The sequence below is a fragment of the Anguilla anguilla genome, chromosome 17 (assembly GCF_013347855.1).
Source record: "Anguilla anguilla isolate fAngAng1 chromosome 17, fAngAng1.pri, whole genome shotgun sequence".
NCBI classification, from domain to species: domain Eukaryota; kingdom Metazoa; phylum Chordata; class Actinopteri; order Anguilliformes; family Anguillidae; genus Anguilla; species Anguilla anguilla.
Window position 1 is genome coordinate 2,950,536 of NC_049217.1, and position 25,215 is coordinate 2,975,750.

Below are 25,215 nucleotides of genomic sequence, written 5' to 3' on the forward strand. Positions count from 1 at the left end.
ACGTTATCTTGATTGATGCGCTGCGCCGCGAAGAACCAGAACGCGACCTTTGCGTCTCCCTCTCCTGAGTTTCTGTTTAGCTGGGGAACATAATCAAAGGATCTTGCACACCACGTGCAATACTGTGACACAAATTGGTTTGAATCACTTAAAAGAGTTGACAGGTAACACAATATTGCCTAATGAACATGTTCTCTGTGTCTATATATTGCTACACGGAGTTCTTCTATAAGTTCCGAACCTCGATGGAAGCTCATGAATTATGATTTGCTGTGAGGTTCCACTTTAAACTACATCCCTGCAAAATTTCCTGGAGGTCTGTTATAAATCGAGTACGTGGATTTGTTAGGTAATGAAAATATGAATTTATATGAAAAAAAAAAACATTCTGGAGGGCTTTGGATTTGTGAGCAATCTACTTTGCCTTTATTCAGTCCATCCAGTCCTGGTTTCAGTTTTGACCTGAACACTTGGCAAAATTATTTTTTGTTACTACGCAATGCGTTGCATTCATATTATCCGCGGATATCAGGCTGAGACCTCCATGCATCATCATGCAATAGACAAATAACATAATAACCTTTCGTGATATTTTTCATCAGCTAACACCATCAGAAGCAATTCTTCAGTCACCTTGCATTTTATCCAATCCTCTGGCCTGTGTAGTTATTATTCCACGCCACTGTGTAACGCTGTTCATTTTTATGTCTTTTTAAACGAGCAGAAAGGGAAACACCTAGTTCTGGCCGACATTCAGAAAAACATTCTTCACTTGTACGATCCTTCAGTTGTTTTATTCTGAATTCTGCTGCATTGTTTTCAACCTGTACGGGGGTCTTTCAGTGAAGATTTGTATTTGACCTGGGTCTGTTCTTAAGTCTGTCCTTTTCCCTTTGTGGTGCATTTCTCTCCCTGCAGCTGCAGCGTCTGAAGCGCTCCCTGTCCTTTAAGACCATCATGCGCAGCCGGAGCGTGGACAACTTCTTCCAGCGGTCCAATAGCGACGCCCGCCTCCCGCCGGACTTCCTGGCCGACCCCCCTCCGCCTTCCCCCCCGCTCCTGCCGGGCTCCCCGCTGGCCGGCGACTGGTCCCCCTCCCTCTCCCCCTCGCCCTCCCTCAGCCCCAACCCGTCCCTGTGCTCCCGCTCCCCCACCCTGGCCTCCTCCCCCTCGCTCTCCGCCAAGCCCGCCCCCCAGGCCCGTCCCGTGGTCACGCACTGCTTCCTGGAGCACGTGTTCCGCCGGCCCACTTCCTGTCAGCTATGCAAGCACGCCATCGTCGGTAGGCGGCCGTCTCCATTTTTCCTCATTGCTGATTATCTCTTTTGAAGAGTAGGTTTTTTGGAATGTTTTCTCAATAATCTAAGTCAGTGTTCTAGAGCTCCATTGCTTTCAGTTACAGTGCAGAGGGTTACATCAGCATTAGAATGTTCACTGAAGAACATTCTAATCACATATTTGTTGATCATACACCTTAAAGGCTTAATGAGGAAATGCTCACCCTAATGCTTCATCCAATGGATATGTCATAAACACACATCAAGAGCTTTTTTCACTCTTTAACAGCTGACAATATGAGATGCTCAGCAATTCAGCCGAATGCTAGAGGCCCACAAAGACAGACAGATTCTGAAAATAAGAGTTTTAATCAGGACAAGGAACATTCTGGATTCTGCACATGATTGCTGGCAGGTTAGTGGATGCCACTGTGCCCCCATCCAAGGGGACTGTAAATCCAGAGAGGGGGGTTGCAGTGGAGGAAAGGACAACATCTGCGTCTCTGTCCTTTACACTATAATGTTTTTCTAGCTTTTTGTTACAGTCGCTCATAAAAATAATAAAAGGAGGACTCAATTATAATAATCAGAAGGATATTAATTCTCAGGTTTCATATGATGACAGAAACATTCAACAAACAACATCAGCATTGTTCACATCCATCCCGTGCGAACATTCCAATTTTTTTTTGTCATTTCAGTTTCTCCAGTAAGGAAGTCCTTTAGCAAAGTCCCAGGTATATATAAGGCAAAAAGAGAGACAGCAAAGTAAAAATAAAAATATACGTAATCCAAATTCGCAAACCAAAATGTCTCAGCAAAAACAAAAAAAACACAGCAAAAAAAGGTTGATCTCACCCAAGTCTCCTCCACTGGTAGGGTCCCACGATGAGTGTCAAACGTGTGTGTGTTTGTGCATGCATGTGTGTGTGCGTGCTTGCTTGCACGTGTGTGTGTGTGTGCGTGCGTGCACGTGTGTGTGTGTGCATGCATGAGTGTGTGCGTGCATGCGTGCATGTGTGTGTGTGTGTGCATGTGTATGCCAGAGTGTTTCAAGTGTTTGCAAGTCATTGTACATTTTCATGCATTGTTGCTAGTTCTTGAATCTCCTTCCAGGGTGATATATAGCTATAGCTTCACCCCCCATTTTTTCTTTCTTTGCTCTTTTTTTCATTTCAGTAAACCTCTTCTGTTTGCACCTATGCCTGAATCTGATTATTTCTCCAGCCTCGGCTCTCTCGTTCCCTCTGTCTCTTTATTCTCCCATCTTTCAGAAATCTGGGTATATAAGGTATGGTTTCACAGGGACAGTCAAATAATAGCAGATCTTCGGTTTCTTCTGAGTGCTGAAAGCCATTGTTCAGCTCACACTGTCCATCGCCTCTTCATCATGTGTAAAAGACTGCTTTCCTTTGAAGTGGGCATAAAACATGGGTATGCATTCATTGAAAATATCCATTTTGTTTTTCAGACTTGAAATGAAAGCAGCTTTGATGTGAAATTGTATTCATCACCTAAAAAGCAGAGACTGATGTATTTAAGTGTGTGTATGTGAAATGTAAAGAACTGATCTTAGTTAAGACTTGACACTCACGCTGCTGCTTTGTCAGGTTGATCAAGGTTGTTGATGAGGGTCCTGCCCTCCTATTGGCTGGGGCTGTGCTCTAACCCCACCCCTGTTCCACAGGAAACTCCAAACAAGGCCTACGCTGCAAAACCTGCAAGATGGGCGCTCACCTCTGGTGTTCCTCCGAACTGTCCCAGCAGCCCTGCAACGGCAAGGTGAGTCGAGCGAGGAGCACATCACACAGGGTCCAGTCAGCCAACTGATATGACATAGATCTTAGTTAAAAACTAGCACTAATGCTAATACGTAACACTAGTGCTAATACTAACACATAAAACTTGTCCTAGTGCTAATACATAAATCTAGTGCTAAAGCTAACACATAAAACTAATCCTAGTGCTAATACATAACACTAGTGCTAATACTAATACATAACGCTAGCACTAATACTACTACATAAAATGAATGCTAATGCTAATTTGTAAAACTAGCACGAATACTGATAACCAAAACTAGCATTAATAGTTATAAGTAAAACAACTGCCAGTACTAATACATAAAACTATGGCTGATACTAATATGTAAAATGAGGGCTAATACTACATACTAATACATAAAACTAACAATAATGATAAAACTCATGCTAATTCTAATGTAAAATATGCTTTATTATGTAAATGTAAAACTAGCCATAATACATAAAATGACTATTAATATTGACTTAGTGCATCCCTCTCTCCATCCAATGACTACTATTTCAATACTCTTGCAATACCACTTGCAATACTCCCTATTTTATTTTCCAATTTGGAATGCGTAATCACATTTACACACCTGGTCCATCCCTGCAGCTCAGGAGAGTGCAGCCAAACTCATGCTTACCCTGAAATCCCAGTAGTCAGCTGTCGTTTCTGTTCATTCATCAGTTAAACGTGTCCTTGAGCAAGAGAGCTTCAAGGGTTTATTTTTCCCTGTGGTGAACAAGCTGGCATAGATGCAGAACTAGGGATATAGGGGTGTGTTGCAGAGACAATTTAGGGAATTCCTCCAATCATAACTCAGTGGTAAAAGAGAGGAGCAAATTACAGGTTGTAAACTTGTTTTAAAGCTCCAAGTTATTGTGGTAATGACGTTCTTTACCTTTGTAATAATGCAATTGTTCCCAGCAACAAACAGCATGCAGAAGTACTTCCTTCATCATTGTCCTTGCAGGCAAGTGCGTTCATGTCGCCGTGGTTACATTGAGATAAAACCTGGCTTATAAAGAAAGCTGGCAAATTTATTTTTAACCTGAGCTTCGTCTGGGTGATAATGTTCTTTGCCTCGCAATAGCAAGGTTGTTATCTGAGAGTAATGGTATATTTAAGTGCCCCTTTTGTCATTGGTCCTGGAGGTGTTGATTAAGTTACATAGCCACGGCCCTCCGATAAAGATGTGTCAAAACAGGCAAAGAAAAGCAGACTGAATATCAATGCTGGTTTCCCAAGCGCAAAACATTATGGCTGCTTTTTACAATGTTGCGGTAAGGTTATGTTGAACGTATATAACTGTTATATATATATATATAATATATATAACTATATTTTTTAACCAGCCCAAACTTTCTGGCTATGTTGTAAAAGGTCCACATCACAGCTAAACGTTTTTATATCCCAGGGAAATGTTTAAAAGACATCTCCCCAAAGACCCAAAAATACATTTTTGTAGTTTTCCATGACCTAAAAATGTTTTAGAACCTTATTTATTTAGCAGTGGAGCCACTGGGTCCTTGTCCTCTTCCAGCTCCGTGTACTCTCTCACGTTTTAACAGTCCAGATATCTCATCTCAAGCCGGTAGTCCAGTGACACATAAAGCAACACAGCCTCACGCATATCTGCTGTGTGTAGCTCACCATGCCTTACAGTCATGGGCATTCCTTGGATTCTGCTATAGCAGTGCTTTCACACTGTGTTGTACATGCTGTACAAGTACTGTACAGAAAAGAAGGAAAGGTCCTCATGAAGTCCTTTAAAAGGGTGCTGGGCCACCTCTGTTCTTTTATTAAATCTTTCCTGTTAAAGACAGGCTGAAAATGCACTTGAGCACATCCTGTTTCTATGAGTGCACACCCTGAGCCAGCCAGAGGAGGAGGGGCTCCCTTTTTTGAGTCCGGTTCCTCCCAAGGATTCTTCCTACATTCCGTCCAGGGAGATTTTCCTTATCGCCATTGTCCTTTTTGTGAGTCTAGGCCAGTGTATGCTGTGAAATTTGAAATTCTTTGTAAAATGTGCTCCATAAATAAAATTTCACTGGTTGATTGATTTGATTAAACTGGCTCCTCTTGCCCAGGCTTGAAATTTATGGTCAACTGCTTAGCAGTCGCTGGTCCGTTTTGCCTCACGCATCGAATCAAGCCAGGACGTGACTGTCACACGCCGGTGTGCCACCGCTGGGACGGAGAGGCGGCAGTTCCAGGAAACACCGTTGGCTGCCGCATGGAGAGAGAGAGAGAGAGAGATAGAAAGAGAGCACACCTACACCAACACAAAATCCAATAAACGAACATCTTCACCCTTCCCCCTCACGGGTTCCGGGCAAAAACAATAAACTAAAACGACAAACTGAATGAAGAAACACCGAAGGGAGTAAGAGAGAGCGACCGCTTGTCAGCACGCTGCTCGTAGCTGGCCCACTATTCACCAGGCCAGCTCCTGCTACTGTTCAGCGGTGGTTTGCTCTCTCCAGCATCTTCAGACAAACAAAACTGGAACTAAACAACGAAAATCAAAACTAGCTCTCTCGGTGTGAGCTCCGCCCTGAACTGTGGAAAGGAAAACTTTAAGCACCTGGGCTGATTGGTTAGCACAACCCAGGTGCGTGTGCTCTCTCCACCAGCCGGCGCAGCCGAGACCAATCCGCTTCTCCGGCGGACCTATTGCCACGATGACATTCGTTGAGCATGCCCTTCTGCACACGCTTGTTATTCCCATTGACTTCCCTGCCGACATCAGTTTAAGCACCATTGCTCATCAGTAATATTGAACTGTCTCAGTTATGAACTTCAAAGTCACTGTGGCCTCCTCTAGCATTTTTCAATTTTGTGTGAGACACAAGGCCAATACCAGCGAGGTATTGAACAGCGAAAGCATTGAAATAAACTAGCGCAAAGCCAGCCACTCGTTCTGAGTTTAATGGAGAAAATTGGCCATCTTTGTATCGATTGACTGTTTTATGGTGGTACGATCCTCTCCATCCCGGGCTGGCAGGTTTAAGGAGATAAAACTCTTTTGCGATCTGGAAAATTCTGGTTGGCTTGAAGGCATTATAAAAAGAATCAATGGAAAATAGTCACGGTCGCTAGGCATCTTGGAATTAAATTTCAGGGGGTTTGTTCCACTGAAGATCCATACGTAGTGACTGAGCTGTGCCCAGAGTTGTACTCCAGGACCAGAAATGCATTCTGATTGGCCCTCGTCTGACTAGGCCTGCGGTGAAAATGCATACAGACATACAGGGGACTCATTTATAAGACACTGCATATAGAAAGAAAAACCCTCCTGAAAAGTGCATGCGGCACTCTTCATGCAGATGTATGAAGTTTATGAAAAAGAACATGATGTCAGAACGTGCGTGCAGCCACTGGAACTTTGATGACAACTTTGATCTTTTCACTCAGTTCATTTCAGGCATACTTCACATCAAATTGAAAAGCCCTCTAAAAATAATAGAAGAAGAATGTATAGAACTGAAGTGTCTTTGATACTCGGGGTGTGAAAGTCTATCGTTTGTACGAAATGCACACATTTCATTATGGGTTTATATGGTGTAAATGGGTCTTAGCTAAGTGCATTGCACTTAATTGTCATGGATTCCACGGGTAGTAGGTTGCTCCACTACACCGTAAAGGTGTGTCTTATTGTATGGGCACACAATATGGCAGAGAGGAATGGTCTCGCCCACTGACCCAAATCCTGACCCAGAACCATGCCCAGAACAACCCAATGCTGCCGCGATGCAGCTGCGTGTGGATAGGATTCGGTGCCTGTGAAAGGATCGGTAAGCTGCTTTTTTAAGAGTTTTCTTTTCATTTTTTAACAAGTTCTTTCTAACTAAGGGAGATTTCTGCCAAAATAGCCTTAATGTCTCAGTCCTGGGGCACCATTGTCAGTTGAGCGTGTCATGTCAGTTTGTGCCTGTAGCCCAGCACCTGTGAGGTCACGGCCGTTGCTGGAGTCACATGGCACACGAGGCGTTAGGGCCAGGAGCGGCCTCAGCCTCGCTCATCTCCTCACCACTGGCTGCACCCTGTCCTAAATACCCCCGATTCTGAAAAAAAGACCGCATATTTTTTTCAAGATCCATGCACATAATGATAAGTAAGAATAAGGCTTAGTGTTTGTCACAAAAGTCACAGGTGTTACATATTCCGCGATATTTGCCATTTTTTGGGCAGTTCCAGGACTTTCCCCTTTTGTTTGTGCCACTTCTGCAATGTCCTCCGTTTTTGGTGCTCTCCGTGATTTTTCGGCAGGTTCGGATGGTAACTGTCAACCTTAATGTAGCCTGCAGTGTTGTTTGTATAAGCACATGCTTTTTAGCAATATTGCCGAATGCGGAGAGAAGCGTGGCAATTCTGGCATGCGCTGAGGTCAAGATTCCCAAAATGCAAAAGAAATATTAACGGACACACGGCAACCATGCTTTATTTTAGCAATGCAGTTTCGGCATGCTCTATTTTTAACAATTAAATGAAAGGCAAAACTGCATGCTCTTTCTTTCCACGAATGAATGCACCAGCCTATCAGTATTTTACTCGTAGGCTGTTTGTTTCCAGCAGCTGGTCGTTGGCAGTGGGTTTTTTTTTTAGAACTCCAAGCGCTTGTGACTGTTGCTACAGTCGCTGAAGTTTTCTGTGATTTTCAACAACTTCGGCGTGACTGCCCCGTAACTTCCGCCAATATTTTCCATGACAAACGCCCAGCCTTGAGTATGAATGGCACGTATCGAGCGTGTAGCCTAGCTTTACCCACAAGAAAGGAGTGGTCCATTTACCTGGTTCACCCTCAGCGACTTCATCCCATGCCATGTCGGTGCCTCCCTCTTTCTTTGTAATGACCCCACTGAAGAGACTGTGTCCCTGATTATAGAGGCCAGACGCTTGTCATGGGGGGTCAGCTCTGGTGTCCCCTGAAACCCACCTCCACCCCCCATCCACTACAATATCCCGACTCTTCCGTTTCATTTCCAAAATGGTGTGTCTTGCTAAGCTGGCAGTGTTCATGGGTGCTGTTGCATGTTGTCGCTCCACAAATTTTATTTTATTGCTTACGCCAGAACTGTGGCCACCAAACAATACAGCCCATCTGGCCTCCACCTCCGTAACGGGCGTCTCGATTTCACACTCCGTGAAGTTTCTCTTCTTTGTTTTGCGGTGCAACTTTTCCATTTTGCCTAATATATTGAATTGGAATGGCGAGCTGATTTATACGCATCTCATCGCTGGGCACTGGACATTCCGTTAACCATTGATGCATAATTGTGGGAGTTAACTGGGAGGGCATTAGCATTTGGCTTGTGCATGTGTTCAAGCTGATTGTGATTCATAAAGAGAAAATATGTGCAGGTGAGTGTACAGATGGTTTTATAAAGCAGGATATTTTTGACCATGCACAGTTTTCTTCTTTAGTGCACATATAACATTTTAGTATGGAACCTCCACACAGTGTTATAAATGAGGCCCTCGAGCTGTGAGACAGTGAAATTCATTTGGTTCAAATGTCATAAAATAGTGTCCAGCACCTTTTTATGCTTTTTCAGGTTATTATAAGAAAAGAATGTGAGTTTACTATCATTATCACCAGACAAACAATATGGAAGATTTGAAGAAGGTATGGTGTTTGAAAGGAGATTTGTATGTGACATAACATAACATAATGGCGAGAACTGGCCATTCAGCCCAACAATGCTTGCTATGTTCCTGACTAAATTGTACCTAGCGCTCTGTTTACTTATAGACTAGTATCTAACACCGTATCAAGCCTGGTCTTGAAAATTCCCAGAGTTTCTGCCTCTGCTACATGACCTGACCGGCTATTCCACACATTTACTGCTCCCTGCGTAAAAAATTTTTTTCCTAATGTCCGTACGGAATTTACCTTTTGCAAATTTCCATTTATGTCCCCTCGTTCTATTAACAGAACTCAACCTGAAGAGTCTCTTGTAGTTCACCTCGTTGATACCCTTTATGAATTTAAAAGCCTCAGTCAAACCACCCCTAAGTCTCCTTTTACTGAGCTTGAAGAGATCAAGCATCTTAAGTCTTTCCTCATGGCTATTATCTTTCATACCAATCAATTTGGTTGCCCTTCTTCTAACCTTTTCCAGAGTCTCTATATCTTTCTTTTAGTACAGTCCCCCGAACTGCACACAATACAAGTGTGGTCTAACAAATGTATTGTATAAGATAAGTATAACTTTGGGTTTATACTCAATACTTTTGACTATATATCCCAGCATAATGTTGGCCTTTTTTTTTTTTACTGCTACAGCAGAGTTCCTAGAACCTGAAAGACTCTGATCAACCATCATTACTCACAAATCTTTTGCAATTTGAGCAAGTTCTCCCATAAATCAATTCTGCCATGTGTTTTTTTCCCCGCATGCAAAACATTACATTTGGCTATATTGAATTTCATTTGCCAGGTTTCCACCCACTTCTGGATTTTGTTTAAATGTTCTTGGATTACTTTAATAGATTCTAAAGTATTAGCTCGGCCTCCCGATTTTGTATCATCTGCAAATTTTACTAATGTACTTTCTATGTCCCTGTGAAGGTCATTGATATAAATGAGGAAGAGCAGTGGTCCCAGCACTGATTCTTGTGGGACTTCACTTCCCACAATTCCCTGCTCAGATAATATCCCTCCTACTATTACTCTGTGAATTCTACCTTGTAGCCAGTTCCAAATCCACTCTGAAATACCTCCTGTAATTCCTACTGTATTCATTTTGCAATTCAAGTCTCTCATGTTACCTTATCAAATGCTTTTTGAAAATAAGTGCATATATATATATATATATATATATATATATATATGGCAGCTTCTACAAAGAATACCTAAAGGTTTGCCAGACCATCCTTTGTGAAAACCATGCTGGCTATCCCTCAGGATGTTGTTATTTTCAAGAAACACTTGTCTCTAATGATACATTCCAGTATTTTACATGCGATGAAAGATTAACTGACAGGCCTGAAGTTTTCAGGATCAGTATGGTGCCCTTTCTTATATACTGCTATTATATTACCTTGCTTCCAGCCCTCAGGTATTTCTCCAGTTTCTATAGACTGTCTAATAATACCTGCAAGTAGATTATAGAGGATCTCACCCAACTCTGAGTATGCTTGGGTATATGCCATCAGGATCTGCTGCTTTATTTGTCTTTAGTTTATGTAATTTATCCAGTACTTTATCCTCTATCTCAATATTGGCAAAGACATTCTGCATATGCCTTCCAGTCTATTAGTAATCTCTTCTCTAGTAAAACTCTTAATAAAATAACTATTTAAGCTTCAACAATATCTTTATTCTTATAAAGCAATGCTCCTTCATCATTCCTGCTACACCAGACATCCTCCTTCACGTTCCTTTTCCTAATACAGTATTGAAAGAAACATATATGATTACTTTTTTCATCTGGGACAATTTGTCTTTCAAAGATCCTCTTAGCTTCCCGTAGTTCTTTTTCAACCTTAGAACGCATATGACAATATTCAGCCTTATTGCTCGTCTGTTTTTTTTTCTCTCAAACTCTCCCGTATGGATTTGTTTATCCGTATGAATACATTTACAATGAATGAGACTGTAGGGTATCCCCCCACCTACTGGAAGTATCAGGTTCAATAAAGCTCTTTCCAAAGTTCTAAGCTTTTTCTAAACTTTTGTAGTCAATGCTTTAATGAATATCTTTCTGATAAAAATCTGGGGGTGCGTATTATCAACAGAATTCTGGAAGAAACATTTCCTCGGTGTCATAATAGCCAGCATGTACACAGGGGATATACTCATTCCAAAGACCATAAATAATAGCATTGGGCATTGCAATATTCTGGGGAAAAGAATGGTATATAAAATATTATGGACAAAATATTAAAAGAATATACAGCTACCTGTATATTTATACTTTAATGCTGCCTGCAATACCAATAATAGGTCTCTCTCTCTCTCTCTCTCTCTCTCCCCCTCTGTCTCTCTCTCTCTTTCTCTCTCTCAGTCTGGGGTGTTCAAGCGGAACTTCAGTTCCCCGATGCTTATAAATGACCAGTTGGGTGCCGTCCAGGAAGCTCCCGCCCCCAAAGGTGAGGAAGCACGTCAGGTGCCCTTCACCCCCAAAGGGGCGTACCCCTCTCCCAGTATGACCGCTATCTCCCGGCCACTGCCCATGATAATTCATCCATAATTCATATTGCGGTCATCGGGGATGAGATCACCAGTCCTCAGTGACCCTCATCTCTAACAAGCAAGGTCAGCAGCATACTGCCTGTAGTATGGGTCTACAAAGTGGCCTGTATCTGTTTCAGGATTTCATGCCAACTTCTGCTAAACCACTTTAAACCGTTAAATAATTTATTTTATCTGATATTTCTTTTGTCAAAACAGAGAGATGCTGCTAAAGGCAGCATTTACTCTCTGATGAAAGTTTTTTATTGTGGCCCAATAGATGTGTTTACAGTTTAGGAATTAGCCAGAAGAATTGTTAGGATCAAAAACCATCATACACAACGACCCACCAGGACCTGAATTGTGTCTCCCAAGTCTGTAATATCCCTGTTGCCAGCTACTGCTCTGTTTTGTTTCTCTCCAGAATATATGTACAGGAGGGATACTTAAATCTGGCCCTTGAGCGGCTAGTAACACCGCTCCTCTCACGCGCAGCTAATGCTGTGCTCCCATCTCCTCCATAACTCACAGAGGCCTCCTGCTCCCTGTTCCGCTGCCCGTAAAGCGCGGTGTCTCTGCGTCTCCCCTTCCTTCTGTCTCGGTGTCACATTAAGGGCGAGCCAGAGACGTGTTCCTCCCTGCTTCTAAATGGGTCGCTCCGATCTGTGTCGACGCGAGCGTGATTATTCCCCAGATCCGCGTCCTCTCTTTGCTAACTGTAACGAGGGCTTTCTTTGGGTGCGTCCTGCCCCAAACAGGGGCAGCGATCCCTCATCCTAATCTCAGTGATGTTGTGGAAAAGGTTAAACAGGATTAATGTTTTGGGAGCTGAACCTATGATAATCTGTATATGAGTATATTGAGTATATAGCTGATGGTTAGGGGACTGTGTGTGTGTATGTGTGTGTGTGTGCGTGTGCATCTGTGTATGTATGTGTGTGTGTGCACATGCGTTTGTGTGTGTACATCTGTGTATGTGTGAATGTGTGCATGTGTATGTGTGTGTGTGTGTGTGTGTGTCTCTGTGTGTGTATGTGTATGTGCGTGTGTTTCTGTGTATGTGTGTGTTTATTTGTGTATGTATGTATGTATATGTGTGTGTATGTGTGCATGTGTGCGTGTGTGTGTGCGTGTATATGTGTGTATTAATGTATGTGTGTGTGTATATATGTGTGTTTGTGTGTGTGTGTCTGTGTGTGTGTGTGTATGTGCGTGTGTTTCTGTGTATGTGTGTGTTTATTTGTGTATGTATGTATGTATATGTGTGTGTATGTGTGCATGTGTGCGTTTGTGTGTGCGTGTATATGTGTGTATTAATGTATGTGTGTGTGTATATGTGTGTGTTTGTGCGTGTGTGTCTCTGTGTGTGTATGTGTATGTGTGTGTTTATTTGTGTGTGTGTATGTATATGTGTGTGTATGTGTGCATGTGTGCGTGTGTGTGTGCGTGTATATGTATGTATTAATGTATGTGTGTGTGTGTATTTATGTGTGTTTGTGTCTCTGTGTGTGTATGTGTATGTGCGTGTGTTTCTGTGTATGTGTTTATTTGTGTATGTATGTATATGTGTGTGTATGTGTGCATGCGTGCGTTTGTGTGCGTGTATGTGTGTGTATTAATGTATGTCTTTATGTGTGTGTGTATTAATGTATGTGTGTGTGTGTGTGTGTGTATTTGTATGTGTATGTGTGTGTGTATGTGTGTGTGCCTGTGTGTGCACGTATGTGTGTGTGTGTGTATATGTCTCTGTGTGTGTGTGTGTATATGTCTCTGTGTGTGTGTGTATTAATGTATGTGTGTGTGTGTATGTGTGTGTGTGTGTGTGTATTAATGTATGTGTGTGTGTGTGTGTGTGTGTGTGTGTGTGTGTGTGTGTGTGTGTGTGTGTCTCTGCGCAGACCCCGGGAGGGCGCGTGTGGACCCGGTGTATGAGGCCCTGCGCTACGGGACGTCCCTGGCACAGATGAGCCGCTCCAGCTTCGGCAGCGTCTCCGAATCGCCCACCCGCAGCATGGTGCGACCCGAGGAGGGGGGGGCGCTCTCATAACTTCCTGTTCCTGTTACATTACAGCCCCTAATGCTTGGCCTTCTGTCCTTCTTTTGTAGACTTATCCATGCTTTTAACAGTATCTTTATCATTTATATCTGGGGCTTAAAAAGTTTTTTAAAATCTGTTAAATATCAGTTTTTACTGATATTCATCAGAAATCCTTATATTTCCCTGATAATAGCCAAGAGATATGATTCTCCGTACAAACATCATAAGTGAAATTGCATAACAAAATCCAGGGAAAAATATGGGTGATCTTTGCTGGACAAAATACTGAAAGAATATACAGATAGATTTTTACATTAATACCGACTGCAGTGCCGATAAAAGGCGTATCTCTCTATCCATCTCTCTCTCCTCTTTCTCTGTTGATCATTCTCATTCTCTCTCTGCATACTCTCACTCGCACTCTCTCTCGCTCGCTCTCTCCTCTCTCTCTGTCGGTCATTCTCATTTTCTCTCTACACACACTCTCTCTCTCTCTCTCTCTCTCTCTCTTTCTATTGTGTTGGTTTACTTTCCATCTTTGATTATTATGTATAACTAGATTTGTATGTCTCCTTTTTTTTACTGTTAAATAAAGGAGAATCAAAGGTCTCTTTCTCTCTCTGTGATGGGTGTAGGGTGAGGGAGGAGAGGGAGGAGAGGACAGAGAGGGAGGAGAGGACAGAGAGGACAGAGAGGACAGAGAGGACAGAGAGGACAGAGAGGAAGGCCAGCCCAGCGCTGAGGATGACAGTGGCAGTCTGGATCTCGGAGGTTAGAGCTCGTCTCTGAAAGCTCCACCGGCAGAACTGTGAGGAAGGGCAGAAGTGGGAGAGGACTGCTTTACCCCACACTCACCTCACTGCTGTCACGTTTGAGTACAATCGCTGCACTTTTGACACGGCCCCTTATTATACCCATCAATTACACTGATAGGTTCCACATGACTTCACACTGTAGGTGCCTACGTGCGCGATCACGTGTGTGCGATCGCATGTGTGTACGCATGTGCTTGTGCATGCAAGGTTGTGTGTCCTTGCCTGTCCATGCTGGTGTAGGATGTGTGTACAGTGGTATGCCACATTTATTATTTTTATATTTTTAATCTGTTAAATGCAGCAAATAAAAAGTAATTGAGCATTAAAATCTACAGAAATATGTCATGTATACATTTGTTCCCAGCAGAGGTTGTGTTAGCTTCTCTTCACTTAAAAAATCTGCAAGAAACCAGGGGTGGCCAAACTTTTGCATACCACTGTATATGTGCATGTGTGTATCTATGTGCGTTGGGATTTTTTTTTCCTGATTTGGCTCTGTACTCCACAATTTTAGTTTTTTGGTAAATGGTAAATGGACTGCATTTATATAGTGCTTTTATCCAAAGCACTTTACAATTGATGCCTCTCATTCGCCAGAGCGGTTAGGGGTTAGGTGTCTTGCTCAAGGACACTTCGACACGCCCAGGGTGGGGTTTGAACCGGCAACCCTCCGACTGCCAGACAATCGGTCTTATCTCCTGAGCTATGTCACCCCATTTTTAATCAAACAATTCACATGCCTGTTAAAGTGCACATTCTCTGCTTTTATTAAAAGGTATGTTTATGCACTTTGGTTTCCACATATAGAAATGACATCACTATTATTTTGCATTCAGAATAATTACTGGGTATTGGGCATTACTTGAATTCTTTGGGTATTTTACTAGACTGGGCATTACTTGAATTCTTTGGGTACTAATAAGATGGCGCTGCCCTAACATAAAGGTATAAAACTTATAAAACTGACTGACACATTGGTCACCAGTCGGCACCCTGAGCCGACCAGAGGAGGATGGGTTTCCCCCTTGAGCCTGGTTCCTTCCAAGGTTTCTTCCCATCTGCCACAGGGAGTTTTTCCTTGCCACTGTTGCCTTAGGCTTGCTCCTGTGGGGGTTTAGGCCAGGGTTGTCTGTAAAGCGTATTGTGACAACTGCTGTAAAATACGCTATACAAATAAAATTTGATTGATTGATTTGAGGTAGATGGTCTTGTGTGCAGCCTGTTTAAAATACAGGTGTGTTCGTGGCTTTGGCTGTTTTTGGCTAGGGAGGAAGAGCAAACCCACTTCACCTGCAGTGTATAGTTTCAAAGCCAAAAGGCAAACAAATCAGGTTTGAAAGAGGTTTTTTTCATTTGGAATCGGTTAAACTTATTTTCTTTAAATAATATTTTTTCACTTTTGAACTTTTAAAGCTCCAGAGTCCTCACCATTATTTTTGTAATGGTCAGAAAAATAGACCTACTTTGCCACTGTACCATGGAATGTACCATACAATAATGTTTGGGACATATTAATGGTATTTAAAAGAAAGTAATCATCTTTTTTACTTTGTTGCATATCCTTTGCATGAAATAACTGCTTGAACTTTGTGATCCATAGACATCACCAGGTGAGTATTTTCTCTGGTGATGTTCCATTGCAGCCTTCTGCTCCTGCTCGTTTCGGTGGCTAGCTGTCTTTCGTTTTCTCTTCAGCATATGAAACGCATGTTCAGTTGGATTCAGAGCGGGTGAATGACTTAGCCAGTCAAGAATTTTGCAGTTTTTGGCCTTAAAAAACTCCTTTGTTGCTTTAGCAGTATGTTTGGGATCACTGTCATGCTGTAGGATGAAGCACAGTCAAATGAGTTTGGAGGCATTTGCTTGAACTTCAGCAGATAAGATGTTTCTGTAAACCTCTGTAAATTCTTTCAGCTGCTGCTATCGGCAGTTACATCAGCATTGAAGACAACTTGGGATCTTGGGCAGTTCCTTTTGGCCTCCACACTTTGATCTTGCCATCACTCTGATGCAAGTAAATCCTAGTCTCATCTGTCAAGATGTCACAAGACAGAACTCTGCAGGCTTTTTAGGTACTTTTTTTAGCAAACTGTAAACTGGCCTTCCTGTTTTTGAGGCTAACTAGTGGTTTTCATCTTGCAGTGTAACCTCCGTAGTTCTGTTTGTGAAGTCTTCTGCGGACAGCAGGGCCTGCCTCCTGATGAGTGTTTTTGATCTTTTGATCTGCCGGACAGGTGTTTGAGGGTTTTTGCTTCATTATGATGAGCATTCTTTGTCATTAACGGTAAAGGCTTGCCTTACCAGGCCCTTTGTAATTACTGAGCTCACCAGTGCTGCCTTTCTTCTTAACGATGTTCCACACAGTTGATTGTGGTAAGGTTTGGCCTGTGTCTCTGATTGTTTTTTTCTTATTTCTCATCGTAATTGCTTCCTTAGCACAACTCTGATCCTGATCTTGATAAACTCCAATAACAGACTCCAAAGGCAACCCAAAAAAAGAAGAGAATCAAGAATAGACACTGAAAGCCCTCTTATAACCACACAAAGGAAACAGTTGAACACACCGGACGAATAAGAAACACCCGTTTCTACATGGTAGAACCTGATTGTATAAAAACACCCTTTTAAAATCTGCACTTTAACCACATGTGAAGGGTTGGCTTACTTAAATCTAAAATTGTGGAGTACTGAGCCAAATCAAGAAAAAAGAAAGTCTTTGTCCCGAACATTGTGGAGGTCACGGCGTGTGCCGGTGTAGGACGTGTGTGTGAATACGGTATTCCAAGTTAAACTATGGGGTTGTTCCCTACACTTGGAACGGTACTTCTCTCTAGGGTTTTCGACACACTTGTTCCTGGTTATGGTTATACACTTTGTTGTACGTCGCTCTGGATAAGAGCGTCTGCCAAACGCCTGTAATGTAAGGTAATGTAATGTATGAGTCTTACCCTGCTGCTGTGTCCCTGGGTGCATTATAACTCTCTTATCTCCAGATCTCCCGGTCACTGAGATTGAGAAAGTGGAGCCAGAGGACGGGATCAGCAGCCAGAAGGTGCGAAACATCCCCATTAGGCCTCCTGGTTTGAGGTGTAACGCCGACACACTTCTGTATGTTACTGTGAGGTCCTGGAGAAGCATCCCAAACCTCTCTTTCACTTGCAAAGCATTCTGAGATTGATTGGAACGGACTAATGTGCTTCTAAGTTGTCTTATATCACATTAAATTATATATAATAGGACCGTAGATGGGGGAATTCACGTAATTTTTATTTGTGCCTGGGTGAAGATGGTTTGATTTAATTGCACAGTAAAATCTATATCTTTCACCGGTGCAATAAAAGCGAGCTAGCCATTAGTCTCTCTTTATACATTTTTTGTTCTGGTCTCTGTGATTCATCCTTCTCGGCCAAGCATTCAGTTTGGCAGAGTGTGTGTTCCTCTTTTCCCTCAGAAATTACTTTCATAATGGTTTCTCACTCAGTGCTTTTAAATATACTAATAAAAATGAAGTTTGTATCTGAGGAATTAAGTCTGGCTTTGCTGGCTAATTAAGTAGCACATTAGCCAGGCTGTTTCAGAGGCGGGTGCATCTTGGTTCCCATCAGAACAGCAACTTCTCCGTAATGGAAGGAATGCTAGAAAATGTACAGTGTTCATTTAGAAGGGGCTCTGGCTGGGGTCATATAGCTTACATAATGAAAATTCATTTAGAATAACTTTATAACTAGTATAATAAGCTGCATACTAACTTTCTGTAAAAGTTTTTTGTGTTTAGATGTTATCTCTCTCTCTCTCTCTCTCTATAGGTTCCCAAACGGATTGAGGTTCACTCAATCCATACTTACGTTGCACTGTATAAGTTTCTGCCACAGGAGCAGAATGACCTGGAACTACAGTGAGTGAAGCCAAAGCTGTGTGTGTGTGTGTGTGTGTGTGTGTGTGTGTGTGCATGCGCGCGCGGGCGTGTGTGCTTGTGCATGTGCGTGCATGTGTGCGTGCGTGTGCATGTGTGTGTGTGCATGTGTGTGTGAGTGCCGAAAGCATGAGTATGAGTATGACATCAGTTATACTGATAAGAACGCCAGCATTTTTCCTTCAAGGTTAGCATGAGGTCCCCACAAAGCCTGTGAACAAATGTGTGTTTTGTCCAGGTCTTACCCGGATATAGCCTGGCTATATTCTAGCTGGCTAGAAAACTTTCACATCTCACCCAAATCTAACTAGGCTAGATTTGGTTGAGATGTGAAAGTTTTCTGGCCGGCTTGGAAAAAGCTGAATTAGAGCTAAATTGAGCTTTTCCGTTGTCAGGACGTCTCTCAGCACAGATTCCCACCCCTCTAGATATCTGGATTCTGTTTATATTCAGGATTGTGCTCACTGGGAAGTGTAATTAATGGACTTTGACAGAACTCTTTAGCGTTCGCATTGAAATCACATTCATTGTTCTTCATGTCCTCAAGAGGATAAACACATCAGCCACAGCGCGGTCTCAGAGGCTGAAGAGCATAATTAATCAATTACACTAATCAGAAATTATTTGATTTCTATGTTTTTCCAGCGGGCCCACCTCGTTCATCCTATTATACCCACAATTCCGGGGCGGATATGTTTTAACTTGTGAAATTATGTTCTGCCATGCCTGCATTAATTATGTCATTAATATCCTCTCTCTCTCTCTCTCTCTCTCTGTCCTTTCTTCTCTCCTTGGATTTAGACCAGGGGACCGTGTGCAGGTCACAGATGACTCAAATGAAGAGTGGTGGAAGGTGAGCATGTGACGATTGTGTGTGCACGTGCACGTGTTTGCGTGAGCATATTTATGTGCGTGGATCTTACGGCGCCTGTCCTACTTACCATCGAACCCATTAAAAAACAGGCCCCGCAGAAATAGAATTCAATTTCGGCGGAAGGCATTTAAACGTGAAACGTGAAAAAATAATGGATTTTAAAATGCTTTGACCTGGAGTGACCTGTATTGGATTTCTAATGAGCATTAGTCACTCTGCTTTCCTTTGGAAATCATTTTGAACATCCGGCTGAAGGAAATCAGAGGGGGTGAATCTCCCTTCACACATGAGCACACAACACAAAAACAGAACTCACAGGCACACAGCACAAAAACACAACACGTGGCACACAACACAAAAATGCAACACGCGGACACACAACACAAGGACTGCCGGACCCTCATAGTAATATATCACCTCGCTGCTCATTACCTTACAGTACTATGAGCCTGACCAGGCTGCTCATTACCTTACAGTACTATGAGCCTGACCAGGCTGCTCATTACCTTACAGCACTATGAGCCTGACCAGGCTGCTCATAACCTTACAGCACTATGAGCCTGACCAGGCTGCTCATAACGTTACAGCACTATGAGCCTGACCAGGCTGCTCATAACGTTACAGTACTATGAGCCTGACCAGGCTGCTCATAACGTTACAGTACTATGAGCCTGACCAGGCTGCTCATAAACTTACAGTATTATGAGCCTGACCAGGCTGCTCATAACGTTACAGTACTATGAGCCTGACCAGGCTGCTCATTACCTTACAGTACTATGAGCCTGACCAGGCTGCTCATTACCTTACAGTACTATGAGCCTGACCAGGCTGCTCATTACCTTACAGTACTATGAGCCTGACCAGGCTGCTCATTACCTTACAGCACTATGAGCATGACCAGGCTGCTCATTACCTTACAGCACTATGAGCATGACCAGGCTGCTCATAACCTTACAGCACTATGAGCCTGACCAGGCTGCTCATAACCTTACAGTACTATGAGCCTGACCAGGCTGCTCATAACCTTACAGTACTATGAGCCTGACCAGGCTGCTCATAACCTTACAGTACTATGAGCCTGACCAGGCTGCTCATAAACTTACAGCACTATGAGCATGACCAGGCTACTTGTAACCTTACAGTACTATGTGCCTGACCAGGCTACTTGTAACCTTACAGTACTATGTGCCTGACCAGGCTGCTCATAACCTTACAGTACTATGAGCCTGACCAGGCTGCTCATAACCTTAAAGTACTATTAGTCTGACCAAGCAGTATACTTAAGTAGGCAGTATACTCCGAATGATGTACAAAACGTTTCAAAAATCATCAACAGACACGTCCACGAGCACTGTAGTCAGTATATTCAAAACAAACAGCATGTACTTTGTTACATGTCACTCCGAGCCACTTACTTCCTAGCATTATAGCATCAATTTCTGCACCAACAGTGACCTAATTTCATAAATATTACCAAAACCATATGTTGAAAATCTATTTTGTTTGTCTCTTGTTTGAAAAAAGTTGTTTCAAACAAAAAGTCGGATTTCGTTTTGAGTATACTGGCACCTTTCTATAATCTTGACCAGGCTGCTCATAACCTCATAGTGTTATGAGACTGAACAGGTTAGCACCCTACTGTGAGGTACGACCACCCAAATTCTAGGGAATTGCTTTGCAAGTTATCCAATGGTCTGTTGCATTTTCTGACAAATCATAATCTCATATGGGTGGAGCTCCAGTTAGAGGTGGCAATTCAAGGATCTCCATCACAGACCTATTATGTAACGTTGGCTAAAGTTTTGAGGTTGCAGGAAAACCAATCAGACAGCGGAAATATTCTCTCTTTGCCCTTCACAACTGTGCATCATATCACCATGGAAACCAGGTCTTATCTTAATTGCTGTTTTTGGCCGCAGGGGAAGTGCGGAGATAAGGTGGGGTTTTTCCCCGCAAACTTTGTGCAGAGAGTGCGCCCCGGGGAGAGGGTGTGGCGGGTCACCCAGGGTAGCCAAGGAAACCGAGAGACAGGTCACATGGCCGTGAAAGAGTCTCAGGTGAGCCAGTGCCCATAGTATGGTTCCTCTGGGTATGTGACTCATTCTGTCTCTGCCTCTGACTCCTCTTCTTCTCCTCCCTCAGTCTCCCCATGTTCTTCTTCCTTTATCTGTTCTCTTCTGTCTTTTTCTTAGAATCACTGACTCTGTCTCTCCTCCTTTCTCCTCTGTCTCCCTGTCTGCTCTTTCTCTGCTTTATCAGGAAGTTTGGAAGTATTATTTTTATTTCAAAGAACTCTTTGCGAATTCAGTATCTCTCTTCCACCCTCTCTCTGCTTTCTCTTTCTCTCTCTCTCTCAGATCTGTGTGGGTAAGAGTGAGGACAGTAATGGCTGTATGAAGCTGAGCAGTGGGAAGAAGAGAGGTCTGGTCCCCTGTGACTCCCTGGAGGAGATATGAGCTTCTTATGACCCCCTTTTCACCTCCCCCCTCACCCCCTGCCCCCTAATCCCTGCCCCACCCCCAGGAGGGGCGTTGTCCCACCATGCCCCAAGAAGAAGAGGCTGAGCACGGATGGAGCAGCTCAAACCCCAAACTTTTATCCCTGACATTAAGCCCCTCCCATAATCACAGAAGGGTTGGCCAGCTACGCTTCCTCACAAATCGCTCGACCCCAGATTCACCTCTGATTTTTGGCCCAGGGCTGCTGGATCACATGACACTCTCCCCCAATGGGACAGATGCTCAGGCGGACCTCTCACCCTGCTTCCCCAATCCTGGACCTGAAGGAGGGGACATTCACAGTTTTGTTTTGCTCTGCCTACATGTGTGGGCGGGGCCTAGCCAGGTAGGGGCTGGAGGACAGGGGAAGAGAGGACAGAACGGAGGAGGGAGGGAGCATGTGTGTGTGTGTGTGTATGTGTGCGTGTGTGTGGGTGTGTGTCATGTCTCGCCCCACTCTGCTGCAATCTGGGTCCCTGTATTAGGATTAAGTTCAGCTTCATTCAGCCCTGTGGTTCTTCAGGCAGACCCCCATTCCGGCTCTGTTTCCTCATGCCCTGTAAAGCTCAAATCTGGAGAGTATGCCAAACCCTGCCCGTCAATATTCAGCACACCGTGCAGCCAGACACGAGGACCACACGTGATCATGGGGTCCACCCCCAATGCTCACTCCTCTATTCAACAATCTAACTGCAATGAGCCTTTTCTGTGAGTAACAGGCCTTGGGTTTAATTTCTTTTCTTTTCACACAATGTCAGGAGATCAGCAGTTGGTGAAATCAATGAAACTTGTTGCAGTAATTTACTAAAGTGCATTGCAGTTAAGCTGAACAGAAGCCATACTCAGTTCCTGAGAACATGAGGCATGCAGGTCAGGGATGATACGAGATAGATGAAAATATCCTGGTCTCAATCAAACACAGATCAATATGTGAATATGTGAATATAGCAGTGACCTCCGGAACAACTTTGAATTTTCCTCGGGGATTGAACGGACACGGGGTCTGATCGTCGATATTCCTGCCCGACGGAACTTCAGGGCCGGAGTGGAAACGATGGAGGAACATGCCCAGGTGCCCGTACGGCAGGTGGGGGGCCCGGTTTCTGGGGCCCGGTTGCCGGGGCCCGGTTGCTAGGTTTTTGAGAAAGGGAGGGGCAGTGTTTTAAATAGACTGCTTCTGTCATGATCAGTAAAGGGGTCCTCGTGGGGGAAGGGGGGGTGGGTGTGAGGAGAAGGTGTCTGTAGGAGCAGGATTTGAGAGAGGGGAGGGAGGGAGGTGGGCGTGTGCTTCACGACAGGGTGGAGTCACCTGACGGAGACTTAAGGACTCCAGTGCTCTGGAGGCTGGTTGGGCGTAGTCACAGCACTTGTTAGTCATTCTGGGTTTTGTCAAGTGGTAAGCAGACAGGGGGTCCCTAAGTCCTGCTCATAGTGCTAAAATCCATTCTCTCTGCTTTGGAATGGCAGTTATATTAGACCAGAGTCTGCAACCTGGGTACTGGAGAACCACAGGGTCTGCTGGTTTCCACTTTTACTCTGGACATACTGATAAATGAAGGCAGCTGGTTGTACTCTAAACTCACCTCACCTGGTTCTTGGGTCTTAACTGGCTGACAGACAGACAGAGAGATACAGAGAAAAAGATAGACAGAGAGAGATCTCAACTCCACCGATACACTAGGTTCTACCGCTGAAGAACCGACTGAAAAACCGAACAACCGGATAACTCTTCTGATAACCTACCGAGTGTGTGCTGTTATGCTGTGTAATTCCTGCAATAAATGACCACCCCCCACCCCACCCACTCCCCCCCTCACCTCATTGGCAGTGCATGTGCATTGTGTCCCCATAGTTGAGCTAGGCATTGTGGGTAGCCCTGATGCTCAAAGTCTTGTGACTCTTACTCGTCTGTTTCAGTGATATTTATGTTCAACCCAAGATGTGAAAACAGGCGGGAAAATGTTAGAGAAGGGGTTGTGCAGGGGGGTATCCTCTCTTGCGAGCCAGAGGCCAAAATGTGAAAATTTTAAAAACCCAACCTTCGTCTGGGTGACTAATTTGTTGCTGGATAGCTGTCCATCTAAATGTCTGTTGGAAATAGAACATTATTTATTTTATTTTTTCATTGTTCATAAGCTGGAACAGCAATAACAGCCTATGTGTAGCACCTTCTATGGCAGTGTTTCTCCACCCGGCCCCAGGGGTCCCGCTACGTATGCTGGTTTTTTTGTCAAAGCCTATCTACTGATCAATACGTATGTTTAAGTTATACCATAATTGTGTGCTGCAAGTAAACTCCTTTCATTTTACGCATTTGGTTTCAGGTTTTCCACACTCTCTGCCAACAGGACCCAGCTAATTTCACCTGTCAATTTGTCACTGAATCAATTCAAAATGGAGGCTCTTTCAATTGGAATTATCTGTCATATAGCACATACATCACTGTAAATTGAAGCACAAGTTGGTCTGACCGGTTGAAATTCCTGGGATGTGAATATGGGACATTTAGTTTTTACTGCATACATAGCTATTTCTAGTGTAATGTGGCTTTTAAGAGGATAAATCATCTTTGAGTAGATGTAAAAAGTCTCATTAAGAACAGTTAGCTGCTCATTACAGTACTGAGCTCGTTACTATGGTTGGAACAAAAACTAGCATGCACAGTGGTCACCCAGGACCAGGGCTGAGAAACACTGTTCTACAGACCATGAATTTGCATCAACATAATGTAATGTACATAGTGGATAAATCTCGTGCATCTGTTATTTTCTGTGTGGCTTGCAGACTGTGTGCACAGGCAGACTTCTGCTGGCTCGAATAAACCTTGGGAAACCCCGCTGTGTCTCACAAACTGCCACCATCTCCATTTCCCTTCGCCTGTTACACTTTATATAACCGTTATTTAACCAGGCTGCTCGACTGTGAACTCAATGTTTTCACAGTGATGAACCGGGGAATCAAAGCGGGTTGGGAACGCGAGGGATTGGGTTAGCCAATCAACTGTAGAGAAACTGCTTTCTCTGTTGCCAGGAGCCAATCAGCCGGGAAAAAGTCAGCCAGGAAACACTCTCATTCACACACTTTGCTTGCCTCTCACCCAGAGACCAGAAGAACAGCATCATTGTTAGGGGCCATTTAGCACGTTGCACACAGAGCTTTTAAGAGGAATTCATTCTGAACAACGTCCCCAAGGGAGCAGACTGTCCGTCTGCCACACCTCGGACAGCTAATGCCACCCCTCAGCTACTTCCCAGAATGCAACACGAGGTTGCCGGGCTGGGTTTGCCCTTTGTCTGCGCCCCATTTTACCGAGCAGGCCGAGCGAGGCGTGGCCACTGGCAGAGCAAGTAAAGAATAAACTATGAACAGTAAAGAAAAGAACCCAAATCTGTCAGAAAGCATCGCCTTGTTTGTCTTCTCACGCGGACCAGAGGGCGTGAGAAGTGCCGAGCTCGGCGTAAAGCTTCTCGGAGCTGTGACTCAGCAGAGGGGGAGCGTGGCGTCTGAGCGCTGAGGGACGCCCGCGAGCTTCAGTGAGCGCTCTCGTAAAAACCGCAAAAAAAAAAAAAACCGCCAAGTCCCTCAGAGCGCCGTCGCCGTGCCGACTCACCGACCCGAACGAATTCTGCCACGTCGCCCCCTGATGAGTACGCTTACTCTGATCTTTTCAGTAATGGAGCGCGACCGAAGTGTGAAACACGAGCCCAGACTATAAAATGGTGGGTTTTTTTGTTTCGTTTTTTTTTTTGCCGTTAGCAGCGTTCCGATTGGCCACAGCTGTGTCCTCAGATCATGAGTCAGCAGTGGCCCCCTCA

General features: G+C 43.9%; 1 protein-coding gene across 1 annotated transcript in view; it reads left to right on the forward strand.

The window, feature by feature from the left end:
- LOC118216273 (SH3 and cysteine-rich domain-containing protein 2-like) overlaps positions 1-24,257 on the forward strand; it is a 33,121-nt gene extending 8,864 nt beyond the window's left edge. The window contains exons 2-11 of the mRNA XM_035397363.1: positions 919-1,282; positions 2,965-3,059; positions 11,096-11,180; positions 13,161-13,276; positions 13,936-14,071; positions 17,109-17,167; positions 17,922-18,010; positions 18,830-18,881; positions 20,822-20,959; positions 21,260-24,257. Coding sequence (XP_035253254.1) covers positions 919-1,282; positions 2,965-3,059; positions 11,096-11,180; positions 13,161-13,276; positions 13,936-14,071; positions 17,109-17,167; positions 17,922-18,010; positions 18,830-18,881; positions 20,822-20,959; positions 21,260-21,358 — 1,233 coding nt within the window. The 3' untranslated portion in view covers positions 21,359-24,257. The remainder of the gene's footprint in view (positions 1-918; positions 1,283-2,964; positions 3,060-11,095; positions 11,181-13,160; positions 13,277-13,935; positions 14,072-17,108; positions 17,168-17,921; positions 18,011-18,829; positions 18,882-20,821; positions 20,960-21,259) is intronic.
- The last annotated feature ends 958 nt before the right edge of the window (positions 24,258-25,215 follow it).